At 38.4% G+C, this 17,550-nt stretch overlaps 1 protein-coding gene across 4 annotated transcripts in view; it reads right to left on the reverse strand.

Moving 5' to 3' along the window:
* Positions 1 to 6,952: 6,952 nt before the first annotated feature.
* The window catches only part of SAMD8 (sterile alpha motif domain containing 8), a 30,408-nt gene continuing 19,810 nt past the window's right edge, over positions 6,953 to 17,550 (reverse strand). For all 4 annotated transcript variants that reach the window (XM_039481157.1, XM_039481159.1, XM_039481158.1 and 1 more), the window contains 4 exons: positions 15,828 to 15,923; positions 14,196 to 14,313; positions 13,201 to 13,351; positions 6,953 to 10,637 (listed from right to left, as the gene is read on the reverse strand). In XM_039481157.1, the coding sequence (XP_039337091.1) occupies positions 10,333 to 10,637; positions 13,201 to 13,351; positions 14,196 to 14,313; positions 15,828 to 15,923 (670 nt within the window). In that variant the 3' untranslated portion in view covers positions 6,953 to 10,332. The remainder of the gene's footprint in view (positions 10,638 to 13,200; positions 13,352 to 14,195; positions 14,314 to 15,827; positions 15,924 to 17,550) is intronic.

The raw sequence follows: 17,550 nt of genomic DNA on the forward strand, positions 1-17,550 counted from the left end.
ATTTAACTGGATCACCAGAAAAAAAGTTTTAAAACCACTGGTGTAGACAAGCCCTAGACTGTTATGATGGTGGTCAATATAGAAATGTAGACCCTAGTAACTGAAAATGGTTACTTCTTGATTGAAGGAATTGATAAATTACTGTTTCTTTAACAAATGCAGTTACATGTTGTGGCTTGTTCTGACAGTTCATCTCAGAAGTAGCAAAAAGGTTGAATTGGCTGCCTTCCTAGAAAAGGCCAGAACAAACACTTCAGGTAACGGGGATTAGGGTGGAATGCGGTTTGGAAGGAGAATTTCTATTCACCCACTCAAAATGATATTCTTTTCCCTCTCACGTAAGAAGTGTGTTGTTGTAATGGTTGGGAAAGAAATGAAAGAAGTACAAGTACAAAGATACTGAAACTAGCAAGTATAAACTCTGGCTTAAGTTTGTGATGGCTGTTCTCGGTGACTGCTATTCTAGTCATTACAGGATTATAGCAAATAACATTGCTTGCTAGTTTTCTTTCAACTGCAGCTTTACTCAGCTTTTCACTTTGTTGTAGGCACAAGTGAACAACTCTTGTATAGTTGGAGTGGGCTACATCCTTTTTGACAATTGCACAGACTGTAACCCTAAAACTCCTGCTGAGTTTTAGAGTTTTGTTTGGTTAAATCCAGTGACACTTCTGGAATATCTACGGGTAAGTGCATCCTTATTTCATTTTCCAGTAGGATGGATTTCAAATCTGTGTTACAAACTTGCAGTGCAGTGTTGTGCTGCTATGACACACAAACAAGCTTAATGCTCTAGTAATTTTAATTTATCAAGAATATTTCTGTTGGCAGGATTCTGGAAATTCTAGTCATCATTCATAGAAAACACACACTTGTTGTCTAGCTGGAATCCATTAATCAGCTTCTAATAGCAGAGTAAAATAACTGTTTCAAACTTTAGTTCTTACATTTATCAATATTTTAAAGCATCCGCATGGATCATGGCAAAACATCAGGCTTATATTTTTGCACATAGCTACCATTTTATACATCCAACATTTTGACCAGGATTCATCCAGGGTAAAAGGCAAAATACCGAAGAGTAATGCATATTGTACACCTACTCCAGATCTTAAGATGCTCATAGATTTTAAAGGCCAGAAGGGATGATTATGACCATCTAGTCTTACCTTCTGCATAACAGGCCCTATGTCATCTGTCTGACTTGGGCACACAGGAGGAATTGTAGGACAGCAGTGGATGACTATCAACACTCAAGTGACCTAGCCTGCATCCTCACTGCAAAGTGGCACATGAGCATTATCTCATGCCCCTAACTGGGCCAGTTAGCCCAAGTTTAAACAGTGGCTCTCAACCAGGGTTATGTGCGCTCCTGGTGGTATGCAGAGGTTTTCCTGAGGGTATATAAACTCATCTAGATATTTGCCTAGTTTAACAGCAGGCTACATAAAAAGCACCAAAGTCAGCACAAACTAAAATTTCATACAGACAATGACTTGGTTATACTATTCTATATATTATGCACTGAACTGTAATTACAATATTTATATTCCAGTTGATTTATTTTACTATACCTTTACCCCTATATAACATGACCCTATATAACACGAATTCGAATATAACGCGGTAAAGCAGTGCTTCGGAGGGGGCGGGAGCTGCACACTCCAGTGGATCAAAGCAAGTTTGATATAACGCGGTTTCACCTATAATGCAGTATGATTTTTTGGCTCCCGCTGACAGCGTTATATCAGGGTAGAGGTGTATAGGGTATAAATAAGAAACTAAGCAATTTTTCAGTAATAGTGTGCTGTGACACTTATATTTTTATGTCTGATTTTGTAAGCAAGTAGTTTTTAAGAGAGGAGAAACTTGGGGTGCACAAGACAAATCAGGCTTCTGAAAGGGTACAGTAGTTGGGCAAGGTTGAGAGCGGCTTGTTTAAAACACTGCTAAATTTGGTTGAGACTTTTTTGTGTGGCTGGGAAGGGAGTTAGAAGCAAGGGCGTGTCTACAAAAGGGAAAAATCACTAACAACTCCTCCGTGGATACTCTATTCTGGAATAAAAGTAACTTTACTGTGGAAAAATTACTCTGCTTCAACTTTATTCCACAATACTGTCTACATCTGGGAGTTATACTGGTATAGCTGTAGGGGAAAGTTAATCCACTGTAACTATGCCAGTCATTTCCCTTTGTAGACAAGCTAACTCTGCAGTGAAGACATGCCCTAAGAAGCAGAATATGCCTACACTGGAGTGGGAAGATGTAATTTCCAGCTTGAATAAACATACTTGTGGTAGCTCTGATCCAGTTAGTGCACTAAAAATAGCAGCGTATGCACTAAAAATAGCAGCAAGCTGCTCCAGCAGCCAACATTATATCTGTGTTTTAGCTCCAAAGGTTTGTTTTATAGTTAGCGACTGAGATCAAGAGGGGCCAGCCCACATTCAAAATGAATGAAAAAAATCTAGCCACACAAAGTAATATTTTACTGCTTTTTTTTATTCAAGATGAATGGCCAATGCATTCTTCTTTGAAAGAAGTCTATTCCGTATGCACAGTAACTGCATTTCAAAAGATTTCATAAGGATTTTATATACAATATGTATGTACAAGAGACTGCAAAAGCTGGTAAAAATCATGCCATTCAATAGTATGATTTTTAATTACCTCTGTATTTATAAAATAGACACTCTAATTAGAGGTAGCTGATTTGTGTAAAATCACCCATCAGTCAAGATTAATACAAACTGTCCACTGAATATCCCAGAGAAGTTGCTGTTTCCAATCCAGCCTTATAAAGCAGGGAGAGGGGAGCAGAGCCACCCCGAGCTCTCTTTTTGCTCCCTCTTCTCATCCAGTTTTGGCTCTTCCCTCCCCAGCCGCTGTTTCCTACAGCAGTTCTGATTGGCTTCTCTTGCCCAGGAGGCAGGGAAGCAGGACAGGGAGAGGGGAAGTCTGGAATCCCAGAGCCTTTCAGCAGTGGCCAAAATCCACCTTACTTGTGGTAAGTTTATGAGAGTGGGCAGTACTGGAGCACATGTGTTCCCCCTGCTAAGGGCCTGATGATTGCTGCATTTTAGTCACAGGTATTTTTAAAGTCACGGGCAGTAAACAAAAATTCATGGCCAGTGACCTGTCCATGACTTTTACTAAAAATACCAGTGAAGAAAAACCTGTGGTGGGTGCTGCCCAGGGGCCCCGCAGGTGCTGGGGGAGGGCAGCCCGGTTGCTTGGGGGCAGGGGTGGCAGGTGGCAGTGCATGGCCCAGGACCCCCACTGGTGCTCGGGGGTGTGTGCCAGGGCTGGCTCCCTACCTGTCTCCTCCCCCTCGCCCACCCCAGCAGCAGAGTTTGGGTGTGGGAGGGCGCAGGGGGTTGGGGCACAGGACGGGGCGAGGCAGGCTCTGAGCAGCGCTTACCTGAGGGGCTCCCCAAAAGCAGTGACATTCCCCTCGCTGCTAGGCAGAGGCATGGCCAGTCAGCTCTGCAGCTGAGTTGCTGGATCAAGCAGTACCTGCCCACCCTTGTTTTCGACCAAACCTTATGCAGTGCACTACACATGGAGCCCAGTTACAGGGGGAGCTAAGAGCAATCATCTCATTGAGAAGCTCTAGTGCCATGCTACCATGCTTTGGCACACGGGCTTGAAATTTGGTGTCTGGGGAGGGGGGTCACCTGCCATGGATGTGCCTTTTTCCTGACCCTGTGAAAATTCATAACTCTGTAAAATCTGAGTTTGCTCATGCTCAGTAGAAACTTGTGCAGGTAAATTCTCCAAAGATTCTGGTTGCACCAAGCATGGTCCACCCTACGACTTCAGGAACCAAGCAGGAATTACCTGGCAATTGCTCCTCCCTGCTCCTAGGTGGGGGGCACTGTGGTAGCAGAAACAGGAAGTGAGGGCAGAGAGACTGGCCCTCCTGTGCTCTCAGTGTCCACCCATCCTCACTTGTATCCAGGCAGCAAGTATTAGGTGGAAGCAGCTACACTGGAATGCAAAGGAGTTAGACATTGGGGGTGGGGATGGGGGGGACGACAGAGGAAGAGGAGGTTGCAGGAGCCAGAGATGGGAATAAGCAGAATAGGGGGAGGGATAGCTCAGTGGTTTGAGCATTGGCCTGTTAAACCCAGGGTTGTGAGTTCAATCCTTGAGGAGGCCACTTAGAGATCTGGGGCAAAAATTGGTCCTGCTAGTGAAAGCAGGGGGCTGGACTCAATGACCTTTCGAGGTCCCTTCCAGTTCTAGGAGATTGGTATATCTCCAATTATTACCTAGGATGGGTTAGGTGCTAGTAAACGGGTGTGTCGGGATGGGAACAAAGTGTGGGGGTGGGGGGTGTTAATACAAGGAAGTAGACAGAGAGGTTAAGTGACTCACCAAAGGTCATAAAGGAAGTCTGACCATAGTGGGGCTAGGTGTTGAGTCCTGACACCCAGGCCCCTGTTCTAGTCACTATTTTCCATGTTTACAAATGTAACGTACAGCTTTGGTGCCCCATCACCAATACCTCACTAGATACTTGACCAGTCACTTAAATTTAAAATAAAAAAGCAGTCTTCAGCCATCTTCCAAAGATTTTATTTTTAATGCTTTTAAATATTTGTTTTAATACAAGATAAAAATAATATATTAATTAAATCTGGGTTTAATTTTAGAGTCAAAACAATATTTACATTACTGTGCTTCAAACTTCACTGCCACAGGAACTTTCAAACCTTCAAGTAATTGTGTGTGTGTGTGTGTGTGTGTGTGTGTGTGTGTGTGTGTGTGTGTGTGTGTGTGTGTGTGTGTGTGTGTGTGTGTGTGTGTGTGTGAGAATACTTAACTAAAAGATCTGTGTTTAGTGCAAAGAAATATTTTTCCCAAAAACCTTTAAGTACTAGTTTTTATACACCTTGTTATGCTAAGCACTATACATTAGTGTAGTCTGTAATTCCTCTGTATAATAAGTCACTTACAGTTGAATGAAAGAGGACATTACATTAAGTTTAAAGTAAAGTCACTACTTAAATCATGGGGTTAATACATGAATTCAATACGCTCCACTTTTAAAAAGTTATTTTAAATTCTTACACAACTACCACAACTCTGTTCTGAAAACGTATATCACATAGAACTATGTACATTCCATTCATTGTAGCACACTTGTGCTACAATGAATACACTTGTGTCTCAAGCTATGAACATTACCAGAAACTACAAAATGGATGACTGAGAACAGGTGTAATATAGTACTGTGCCTTTTAGTGTTCAGAAAGACATTTACAATAAAGGAGAACTATTTTGTAGGTTAATTCAATGTCAACTTTGCCCACAACAAAACACTGTTTCAGTCAAATCATAAAAATCAGACAATCTTTCAAAATTGCTCCATGTCTCAAAGGAACACCAGAAAAATACATATATATGGATTATTAGTGGTCTACCAATTAATCCTTGACACAAAAAGGCCTTTAGGCAGGCGAGGTAATTCACAGTTCACATTAGATCATTGCTGGGGTATCTACTAATTACAAACTGCCAACCCTACAAAGCCACATTGGCTTTATAATTACTACAGGTGAATTTTTTTTTTAATTTTTTTTTAAAGAATCCTAAATTGTTTTGAATAAAGAAACAAATTATGGCAAAATCCTTCTTGACAAAAATATCTTAATCTTCTCAAATAGAAAAAACAATACAGAAAGGAAATAATAAAAATAATGAATTATTAGTCATGTGGTAATTGAAGTCTACAAAAGAACTTCCATTAAACTCAGACACTTCCAAGCAACTTGATTTTGTTGTACTAATAAGAAATTGTGTAACTAGTAATGAAACAGTGTAGCACTGTAGTGTGTAAGTACCTAACATTACTGTGCTAATAAAACGTTATGCAGGCTTTAGGAATGCTGTTTTAAATACTGATTTTTGTTCAACACCATAGTAAATTCCACTGGGAAAACAGATCAAGAATTGCTACACTGAACAATCTACACATTCATAAATTAGCCAAGTTTGGGGGCCTGTGGGGTTAGAAACTTGTAAAAAAGGTTTTATTTACCATATTAGCACTGGCAGTTGGGATTTCCAGCTCATTTTCACTGAGCTCTGCTTCTTGTAACATCAAACCACTAATACCAATGGTCCTAGATTTGATGTCATCTCTGCAGAAGTGACTTTACTTCGAATATTTGTTTATCTTAGATATTCTATTGGAACATGTTTTCCATATGCGCCCCCTTATTTATCATATAAGGGCTCGGTTCGATATGGTGCTGAACACACTGCCCAAATCCAGAGATGCACTTAAAGCACGAGTAATCTCACTGAAGCTAGTGAGTCTACTCATGTGCTTAAAGTTAAGCATATGCTTTGCAGTTAAGCAAACTGTGTGCTTAACACCTTGCAAGATCTGGCTCTAAGTCAGTCTGAAAGTCTGAGGACATGGGGGCCTATTGAAGTGTTTCTGCTTATCTGATTTTCTTAGAAATATCAGAACTATCGAGTTGTCCTGTTTTTGCTGGAGGACTCTGTAAAAGAAAGAGAAGTGGAGTGGAAGCTTTGAGTCCTCAGTTGAAAAGCAGAGGTGTCGAATCTTTGATAAAAAGGATTCTCTCCCAAGTCTTGGTCAGGAGTTTGCGTTAAACGGTTTTAAAAAGTACTTTTTATTCAGGTTCATCCTCCGGTAGTGTCACAATCCCACAATTTTCCAGTCCTCAGAGGAATCCTCCAGCAAGAAGAATCAAGACATGATATTTTGAACACAAAAAATTTGCATGTAGCTTTCAGCCTCCTTATGTCACGAGACCGAGAAAAGGCACTTTCTCCTTTGCATTTCACCGTCACTACATACCCCAAAAATCTAAGCCTGAATTTACACTTTTGCCTCAAGTATTAAGCCACAGAGTCCCTCAAGACCTCAACTATTTCAGCCAAGTTAAAAGGGACATAATCAGGTTTGGTTTTGTTTTTTTGGGAGAGATCTGTAAATCTGGCCCTACTGTTCCAATAATCTCAGGTATTCCTTGTAACTGAAAGATTAGAGAAATGTTTTTCTATTTTATTCAGTTTATTTACTTTGTGTGTTTGAAAGTCCATTTCATGGGTTTGCTCATCATTTGCACTTCCTGTATAAAGCACTAACCTGTTGACATCACACATGTCCTGTTTTGAGGCTGAACTCATGTATGGTTTTACCCCAGGCTTTGCAACAAGGCATCTGCCAGAAAGAGCTGCAGGTAAGATGAAATAGAAGAGGCAGCATGCAGGTGTGCGAGGTCATAAAAGGGGAGGCACAGCAAGCTTGAGCCCACCCTTTCTGCTGCAAAAACAAACACCAAGATTTGTTAAAAGCAGTGGCAAAAAATCTGTATAAAAACGTTTTAAAATGCTGTACCTCGCTTGACTTTGAAACAAATTGGGGGGGAAAGTCTAATCAAGTTGCCAGTATTGCTTTAAGGGCCAACCCTTGTTTTGAAACTCTGAATAAAATAACCTGAAATATTTTGTTTTCTCTTTATAGTCAGAAAATCATTATGAGCTACTGGATGTGTGTCTATTGGCAGAGATGCCTAACCTCCAAGAAACAGAAGGATTGACAGTCTTAATACCCTGCCCAGTTCCCAGGAAATCAATCCTGCATGTTACAAATATCGGAAACAGATTCTTAGCAGTAAGAAAATCAGTGTGTGAATACATAAAGCAATTGTGTAGCTAGCAAATATCCTATTTTCATAAAAATATTCAAAAAACAAACCGCAATACTGACTTGACAATACTTTAGATGTAAACAACACTTGAGAAATAAATAAAGCTGGAGGCAAAATAAAACCCCAAGAATGTTTATGCTTTCAAAAACAAAGATTTGAACTTTAAGTATTACACATAAAAATCTTGAGATGTCATTTTAGGTTATGTAAACACTTTTATGATAAGTTATAGAACTTTTTGCTTTACTAGACATGAGTAAATAAAAGACAAAGAATTCTACAATTGAGAGACAGCTAAGCTGGTCAGCAGTCTGGAGTTACTGTCAGAGTCAACAGCTTTGCAAATTTAGCTGCATTTTTTATTCCTGTTTTCCCTAAATTATCAAAAACCTCAAAGAATATAAGTCTTTAACACTTTAATGTGTGTCCAAAATGTGTAAAGAAATAACACTGTTAAACAATAGCCCAATTAATTACTGGGCACTGCAGAAGCAAGTGTGTCCCCATAACTGGGGATGTTTTATTCCAGACTGGAATGTTCAGACTGCCGCTTCCTATCAGGAAGACAAGGGTAGCAAACAAACATTTATCATAAAAGCATAAATCCTTGGAGATTAAAGATTCTGCTTTGCAAAGTGTCAGTGCATTTCCCTAGTTTAGGTGCTGGGAGCATTCAGCAGGTTTGGATGCTTTATCATTAGCAGCAGGTTTGTTAAAGAACAGGAATGTTACAGATATCAAAGTCTGCGGAGCAATGCAACTTACACTAGGTGTGCTCCTGCATTTGGTACAGATGCTCTGGGATATGGAATTCGTCCCAGGAACAGGAACTAAATAAACTTCAAATTTTTAAAATAAACATTCTGAAGAGCGGGTAATATATTCTCTCCTTAATTACTGTTTCTAATTCCAAGTTTAAAGTATCTTTGTTAAGACCGATAAATGTAGAGATGGGAGACCATACTAGACTGAGCTTCAAATACCTAATTAAGTCTTGCAAAACTCTACTTGACGGGGTAAATTTGTTGTTGTTGTTGACAGGCAAGTACTGCATGTATTTCAGTTTTCCTATAGTCACTGTAAAGTGAGAGTGAACAGTTTGTATCGGGATGGCAAACTGTCATGGAAATTTTTTGAGGCTGACATTGCACTACCTCTTCTCACACGTTAGCTATTCTGAAATTATGGGATAGTGAACTAACGTGATAATAACCAACATTTATGTATTTGCAACTCAAATTAAACTACTATTCCCCATTAAATCTGAGTAACTACAGTTAAAGCTACCTTCTTGCACACAAAAATATACGGATAACGGTTTGTAAGATCACTAACAAGTATGGGCCTTGCTTGCACGCACTACTTCAGGCTCCACTTCTAACCACTAGTCTTTCACAAGCAAAATCAGGATCTCTCAAAAAAAGTGATAGAAGTTAAACCGCTTAAGATACTGTAACTAACTACTAGTGTCATAAACAAGCAGCTTATTTCTAACAACCAGTCTATTTTCAGAATTTCTAAGACTAAGTATAAAGCATTTTACTGTATATACAGTTCATCAAAAAACCCTTACGCATTCAAATATGTTCAACATTTGCTGATACCAGATGGATTGGGACAAAAAAAATATAAAAAAGATCAACATTAACACTATTTTTGAAACTTGCTTTTAAAACTTTTCCTGAAAAGGGGGGGGGGATCACTACATGCATTTCCCCATCTATTTACGAGGCACTATGTTACTTCAAGATAAATTTAACTGTTCTATTCTTCTAGTGATTAAAGAGTTGCTCATAAAAAGCATGCATAGGTTTAGGTGAAGTATTTGATAAACCATACAGAAGAGAGAGTAACTTTATGTGACTCTAAAGCACTTAAGCTACCTCAACTTCATTTCAACAGATGTAGCTTTCCTTTCTAAACCAACAAGGAACTGTCTAAGCAGTAGGACAATGGCAAAAACCGTTTACTCTGACCAAATAAGCCCTGTTCAAAGATGATCTTAATAGCTGACTACCCCCAAATCAAAAAAGCAGGCGGTTTCATCTTTGGCCTTCTGTATATACACAACACATATTGTCCATTATACCTTTTTCAGAATTCTTATTTAAGATTTCTGGGAAACCATTTAGTAAAGAGCTATACTACTTTCCTTATTGTTACAAGCTACTCTTCAGAGTCATTTTGTAAGCGTACACGCCTCAACAGAAAAAGTTATATTTAATATTTTTTAAAAAGTCAGTGGCTAACAAATTAGTACTTAGTATTATTTGTACAGGCAAACATTCAAGTTACCAGAGATCATCTGGACCTCAAAACAGCAAGTCTGGTAAAGCGTACATTAAAAGTGTAAGTTATTCTCTACCCTAAAGCATTTTTGTAGAATCATGCCAATGGTAATGATGACTTCTCTATTTCAGATTCATAATGATCTATGGGCAGCCTCTACCTATCCTCCTAGCGTTAGATTCTACTACTACCTTGTGAAGTATGGAAATCCCAACTTTGTGACTGGGAATCTAAGAAGTGGGGCATGAGGAGACCACAGGGATGGAAACAGTTGTCTTCTTTTTCCAGCTAGTTCTGTAGAGATTTGTTATGAATACTTCATACTAACTTAGATTAAACTAGGTACTCTTCATCCAATTAACCTTCTCATTATTGTAGGTTTTGAAAAGGGCCAGCAATACTCATTAGGAACTGTACCATTAACATTGCATTCAAAAAAAGAAAACATTGGAAACCAGATTCTCGCTCTCCTACTCTGCTGATATGCTCTGGTATTAGCCAATGTGTGGTAGTACAAAAAGAGTCTTGTGGTGATGTAGAAAGCAATGAAGACATCTATAGAGTAATGTTCATGTGCAGCCAAAATGAAGAAGATTCCAAAGAGATTCAGGACCCAGGATAAAGTATGCAAGAAGTTCCAGCTTCTTGGTGTATCTAGCAAAGGACAAAGTATCAAGTTAAAAGAGTCACCTAGAATGTTTCACAAACCAAGGTTCTTAGCAAGTTTACTGCACCCACTCCCATCAGACACCTGACATGACCTTACATTTACACAGCAATCCAAAGGACTGAACAAATTAGGGGACTGATCTGATATTCATATGCACAGCCCAATTAATTTACTTCAGAATACTTCATTAAGAATTATGACTATGAATCACTTCACCCATCACTGAAGTGCAACAACCACAGGGGCGAAAGGGAGCACCTGTTTTAACAGTACATAGAAATATTGCACGGTAAAGCCCCGTGCGGGACTATTCTTTACTCCTGGCTCCTGTCATTATGGCAGCGGGTCCTGCAGAATCCCAGTCCCGTTGCAGGGCTCTATTACACAACAACATATGTCATGACTACAGACAGAATACCTTCTCCAGTGGCAGCTATACAGATACAGGTAGGTCTGGCATACTTTTTTTTTTTTTTTTTTAAAAGAGAAAGAAGTTTCCAGGTGTGCATGTATAACTGATTTTGAAGTAATTCAGCTACAATTCCTAGTCAAGCTAGCTCTCTTAATTTGCTGTTTAATGCATTAAAAAAAGGTCACATTTTGAATTACTAACAATACCTTATAAAGTGATGGATAATTAATATCAGCATCAAGTACAGTGTGAAGACCAGTCAAAAAAACTTGTATCTTTGTAAAGTTTTTTTTTCTAAGTACTAGACTCATGTTAAGAAGCTTATTGTATCCATTACATAACTACACTTTAATTAAGAATCTATTAATTTTTATACTAAATCGTGAATTACTGTGATATTGCTCTGCTATTCAGAACTTCTTCTCACTGAGGTATTTGTAAAATGCCTACCAAAGTGATAACTAAAGCACCATAGTATAATTTAGAGAGCTATACTCTCATTCTCCCTTGAACAAGTAGCATATGGGGATTTCTTTCGTTGTAGACAAGACTTAATACTTTTTACTCACCCTGAGGTATTGACATACCAAAGTATTTTTTAACTACTTTGCATTTTCATGACAACTCACTTGGGTATATCTTTTATCAATCTTCTTTATAGGTCTTTAGCACTAATAATGTGCCTTTTACTTGTATATTACATGATTTTAATAGTCACATGCAGGAAGTTTGATTAGCCTATTCTAAACTTTATTCTAATTTAAAGGTTTAATACAGATGCAACTAAACTGAAGAGAGTGAGAAATATCACTTAAAGGGGTTCCACAGCACAAGGCAGTGTCATACAGCTAGATTACAGTGTACTCTTTCAAAATCGTACATTAAGAAAATGCCAAGAGATACTGGTCCACAGTTGGAGAGCTGCCATTCGTACATATCTTGTAAGAATAGAATCATGGCCATATACCCGCCATGCTGTTTCTCAATATGCCCTTATTCCTGTCTGGCTCTGAAGTTGCTTTCCACTGCTTTTCCGCTCAATCTGTGTGCCTTAGCAGCACAACAAACGTAACTAGAATCCCAATCACTGAGAGGATGCCACTGCTTTAAAGATCAGGATTCTAGTCGATTCTAATCTACTGCTAGTGCACACAGAGCAGAGATGCAAGAAAAGACAGTGCAGGAAAGAGGGATGAAACACAGAGTGGGGATCAGATAAGGATAACGCAATGTGACGGCGACTTCTAAAATAAAATTGAGAACTGAGAAAAGTAATAAAGAAAGGGAAAATATGAGCATGGGTACGCACAGTTGAAGAAGAATGGAAGACCATTGCTGTACAAGAAAGCAACTTGAACAGCAAGATCACATCTCTGTTTAGTTCATTTAAGACAGTCTTAAATTAAGAAGATTTTAAAAACACGGCAGTGACACTGTAGTTGAAACTGATATGGCACTTCCATTTTCCACCCTCAATCTTCACTTGTTAAAATCTTTTTAGAAAGTTGCCTTTGGGGCTGGGGTTACCAAAACCCCACCCAAATGCTTCTGAGCCTGAAGAGGCTAAGAAAATACATTCCATGTGGGAGCTGATGAAATGGATGTCCTAGAACTGCTCAGGCTCCCCCCGTAAGCACTTTTACAAGGAGGGCAGGAAGTCTGGTAAGAAGTCTGTTTGGGGGCCTTGAAAAGTAGCTAGGTGCATTCTGAAAACCACTTACCCTTCACTTTCCAGTTATTACAGGTCGGATCCTTCATTAACTATCTCACTGCAGTTTTTTCATTTGTAGCACCCAAAATGTGCTAGGTACTTTAGATGTTCAAGTGACTGTACGGAAAAAAGTCTAGGCAAATCTTATCAAGCACATTCCATGCTAATCTTTTAGGACACCCAGATTCTACAGTGATTGGCACATTAGAAATAGCTAAGATTGGTCAAAATACTCAGGTACTTAGTTCTTTTTAAGTAATTTCCATCTCCAGCTCAACACTAATCATAAAAGCTTTCAGTCATAAAAGGAGGAGATTTTGAGAACAGAAGAAATAAAAAGGGAAGGAGTATGCCTCTTAATTACAGTAATTGTCATGTCTCCATAATACTCATACGTGTTTGGACATTGGCATTGTGCACTTACATTCCGTGACAAAGAAGTTCAGCATAGTCAGTACAACAGTATGGCCACTGAACATGTAGTCTCCACATGTATGTACTCCAGTGAGTGTCATTCCAAAACCACTCCATATTGCAAATGCTCGCTGAAGTTTTGCCCACACATTGCCATACAACTAAAATTAAAAACAGCAACATTAATATTAAAGAGCCATTGCTAAGAATACTTCTTACTATAGTCCAAACGTCTAATAGAAATTCAGTTGCTGCCTAGCACTATGTATATTTAATTCACATACCCAGTTTCCATTTTTAACTTTTACTGCAAATACAGATTATCAGAACAGCCCAGGGATTCTATTTTGGCATAACTAGGATCTATAACTATAATTAGAGAGGTACACAAAGTACCTCTGATAAGTACTTTCTCTAAATTCTGTGGTTTATTTAATCCATAGCTATAAATGATTCACATAATGGAGCTTCCACACATTCCCTTGAGGATTTATTCCACAGCCTAGTGAGTCAGTCAAAAAGTTTTCCCTGCTATTCAGCCTAAACATTTTTCATAATTTCATCCCTTTATTTTTAGTTATAGTCTTACGCCCTACACAAGCCTTCTCTCTTCTTAGTGTTTCCATCCTTCAAATACTAGGCAGCTGTGTGTCATTTTAGCAGGCTAGATGAGGTATAAATATTTAATTTGTCATTTCTCATAAATCATTCCCTTCAGTCACTCAAATGTGTTCCTCTGATGAATCCTCTCATTTGCATAGAGTACTACCTTGGAAGCCCCAAAATAAATGCAATATTTTAAGTGCTTTCTATCAAAAACCCTATAGAAGTGACTACCAAATTAATGATCCTTGATTTGCACGTGAGAGTTGGTATTTAACAAGCAGAAGTTTGCAGCTAACTACATATATGCTTACACTATCACTATCCTTATCACAATAATTTTCATCTGAGAAGGTTAAACCAAAATCAGCAACAAACAAACATTTAAGAATATTCCTTTACCTTTCCGGAACACTGCAGATGCTGGCCTGGCACAGAGAGTGAGGTAACAAACATTGTAAAGCAACGCAACAAGAACACTGTCCCCATTAAGCTACACAATCTGCGTAAGAGTATAGACCTGGGAAAATAAAAAGGGATGCAAGAGTCGTAGAAGAATTCAAATACTTTTGCACATTTGGTTATGAAAATTAAGAGAATTATGAGAGATTCACAGCATTCTTCTCTAACTTATCCCTATGACATGATTTTTAATGGGACAGGGATTTCTTGAACTACAACAATTTAGCTTAACACGGTATTAAGTTTTATTTCTATTATCTCTCTTTCAAATAGAAATGCTGTTTTATGTACTGGCATCTTACTGAAATACTGACATTTTTGAATGAACTGTGTGTCATGGTGAAAGTGACTGACAGATACTCAGATCACTGCATACAAGGGTTCAGAAGCCAACATGTCTCTGAATACAGTATTTACACCCACAATTTCTCCATAATAAAGTGACAAAAGCCAAGTCTCAGGAATGCCAGCCCTCATTTCACAAGCATATAAAAAAAAGTGATTCTTCATCCATGTCTGCTATGCTCTTGGGGTTTTCCCCTCAGACTGAGGTGACATACTCTATCTCCTACTCAGCAAAGGGACAATATGGATGCTGTATACAAGAGTGCTTAGAACAAAAAATTCTTCTCCTACAATCTTAAATGAGGTCCTACACACAAACAGGTCCTTCAGCCACAAGCTGTCCAGTGAACTCTTTAGTGTTGAGATGAAATGTTTCTAACACAAAATGCAGCAATACTAAAATTAATTAGACCCTCCCAAATTTACGATCATTTAATATTGATCTTAAGACGGGCAAGTCAATGATTCCCTTGTTCTGCTCATGATACAAAAAGGAGTAAAGGTGGTTTTTGTCTGCCTTGTCTCTTGGGCACTAGTTAATGTTATGCTTTTCTAGAAGAGGAAAAAAAATCATCAACTCAAATTGTCAATTCTGACCCAACTACAAAGATATTGTTTATTCTAAGTGTAAGGTGTGTAAAACTATTTTTCTTGGTTCTCTCATTAGAACTAAGTTGCTAGTCATTCAGAGAAGTTTACAAGCTTCTGGAGAAAGCCCTGCAAGAGGACATACTGGAATCCCTGGATTAAAGAGAATAGAACAGCTGGAAGAAATGTTGTGGAACTAGTCATGTCTGACACATGTCACTCATCTCCCAGTCTGGGGACATATACACCCAATTCCTATAAACAGGCTGGTCATTTAGAAATGGTGGACATTCAGAGGGTGGGGCAGAGAAAGATATACAAGATTGGTTTTCATGGGGTCCCAATTCAACCAACATTGCAAAACAAAGTGGCAACAACCACCCCGATGGAAGTAAAGTAGCACAAAATAGTGGTATCCTCCAGGCACAAATAAAGGAAACGAAGGAATTCTTTATGGGAAGTGGAAGGAAGAATTGTACCATGGCCACATCGTGCCATCTTAATGATGTAAATAATAATCGTGTTTAAAGGTAAGTCTTGGCTATAGTTATTATGATGGATTTCAGTCACATTCAATCTTTATTAGGTTGCCAACAGATGTTTCTGAATTAAGAGTTCTTTTAATTGAAAGTACTATACCTGTGTCTGTGAAGGAGGAGAACCAGGAGCCAAATGTAGCAGAGAATCACACCACACACTTCAGTCATGGCAAAGGCCCAAGGTATCCTAGGAACACTAAAGCAGAAGGAAAAAGTTAACCTACATAATAGAGCTAACTTTTATGAATATGCATGGTTTTAAATTAGGCACCTGAATTAATGGCCTAATTTGCAAAAGGTGTTGAGCACCTGCAGCTCCCACTGAAGTATACGGAAGCTGCAGGTGCTCCACACTTTTTGAAAATGAAGCCATGTATTTAGGTGACAAAATAAAGATTTAGATGCCTACCAGCGTACAAGTACCTTCACAGGCAGAAAATACCAGGTACTAAAGAGCTCTTTAACCTAGCAGAGAAAGGTGTAACAAGAACCGATCACCAGAAATTAAAGGCAGAAATTCAAGTTAGAAATTCAGCCCAAATGTATAATAGTGAGTGAGGGTGACTAACCACTGAAAGAAAATACCAATATAAGTGGTAAATTCCCCATTTTTTAAAATCTTCAAATCAAGATTGCATACCTTTCTGGAAGATATGCTTTAGTCAAACAAGTTATTGGGCTCAATGCAAGCATAATTGGGTAAAGTTCTATAGCATATAGGAGGTCTGCTTAGATAATCTAATGGTTCCTTCTGCTCTTAAATATATGAATCTACAGGCAGGCAAGTTTGAAAGTTTTGGCCATAGTTTCTTTGGTACTACTATCTTGTATTGCATTCTTCTGAAACTGGTAAAAACTAACACTGAAGATTTCCACAGCACAAAGAACTTTAATTTTGACAGACTTAGTAATGCCTTAAGCTCTAGTTCATTTATTTACTCCCCTCGCAACCCATTTTAAAAATGTTTTAGAGGACATTTAAAATGAAATTGATCAAAGGCCAAAACCTATTGTAAAAACTCAATGTTTTACATGGATTTCCTACCTGAATTTCTTTACTGATCTTAAGGTTTTAGTAGTTTCTTTATAATGAATTTCCAAAACAATATCACTCATCTTGACACATTAACTTACATCATGTATCACTTATATTGTAACTGCAATAAAAAACTAGTCAGCACAAAGTTCTTAAAACACTTCCATTTCAATTTAGTGTTTAAAGCATAATAAATCTCTTCAATGCAGGATGACAGGACCATCAAAGTCATCATGTGATAAAGGCTAAATTAAATTTGTAATTAGGGTTCATATGTCAGAACTTTAAGATTACGACTTAATACACTAACCGTGAGGAAAAATACCCATGCTATCTTTCTCTCAAAACAATGTCCTCTGTAATTTATAAAAGAGGACCTTGTACTGCTTATTGTGCACTCTACTATATTTAAGCACACTGTCAGCTTTTTATTTAATACATACTACAAGGTCTCCGCTGCTTTCTTTGTAACTCCGTTTCCTTCCTCACTTCATGCCACTTTTTTTTTTTTTAAAGGACAATGGTAATACTGTTGTGCATTTTTACCTGCAGTATCATCAGTATATTCCTGCTTTCACCCTGACAGACTTTTTGGTATTTCCCCACACTGTTTTCTGCCTCATCCTCCCCTTCCCCATAATAGCCACCCAATCTCCTATTTCTCCTGTTATTTATCTGCTTGCTCTCTCCTCCAACCCACATATACTCAACCCATCAGCACCATTTGTGTTCCTCACTTCTTGCAACCCCATTCTTTTTTAAAGAAAGGATGCAGCAGCTTCACAGG

This window comes from Mauremys reevesii, linkage group 7, assembly GCF_016161935.1.
Source record: "Mauremys reevesii isolate NIE-2019 linkage group 7, ASM1616193v1, whole genome shotgun sequence".
Lineage (NCBI taxonomy): Eukaryota > Metazoa > Chordata > Testudines > Geoemydidae > Mauremys > Mauremys reevesii.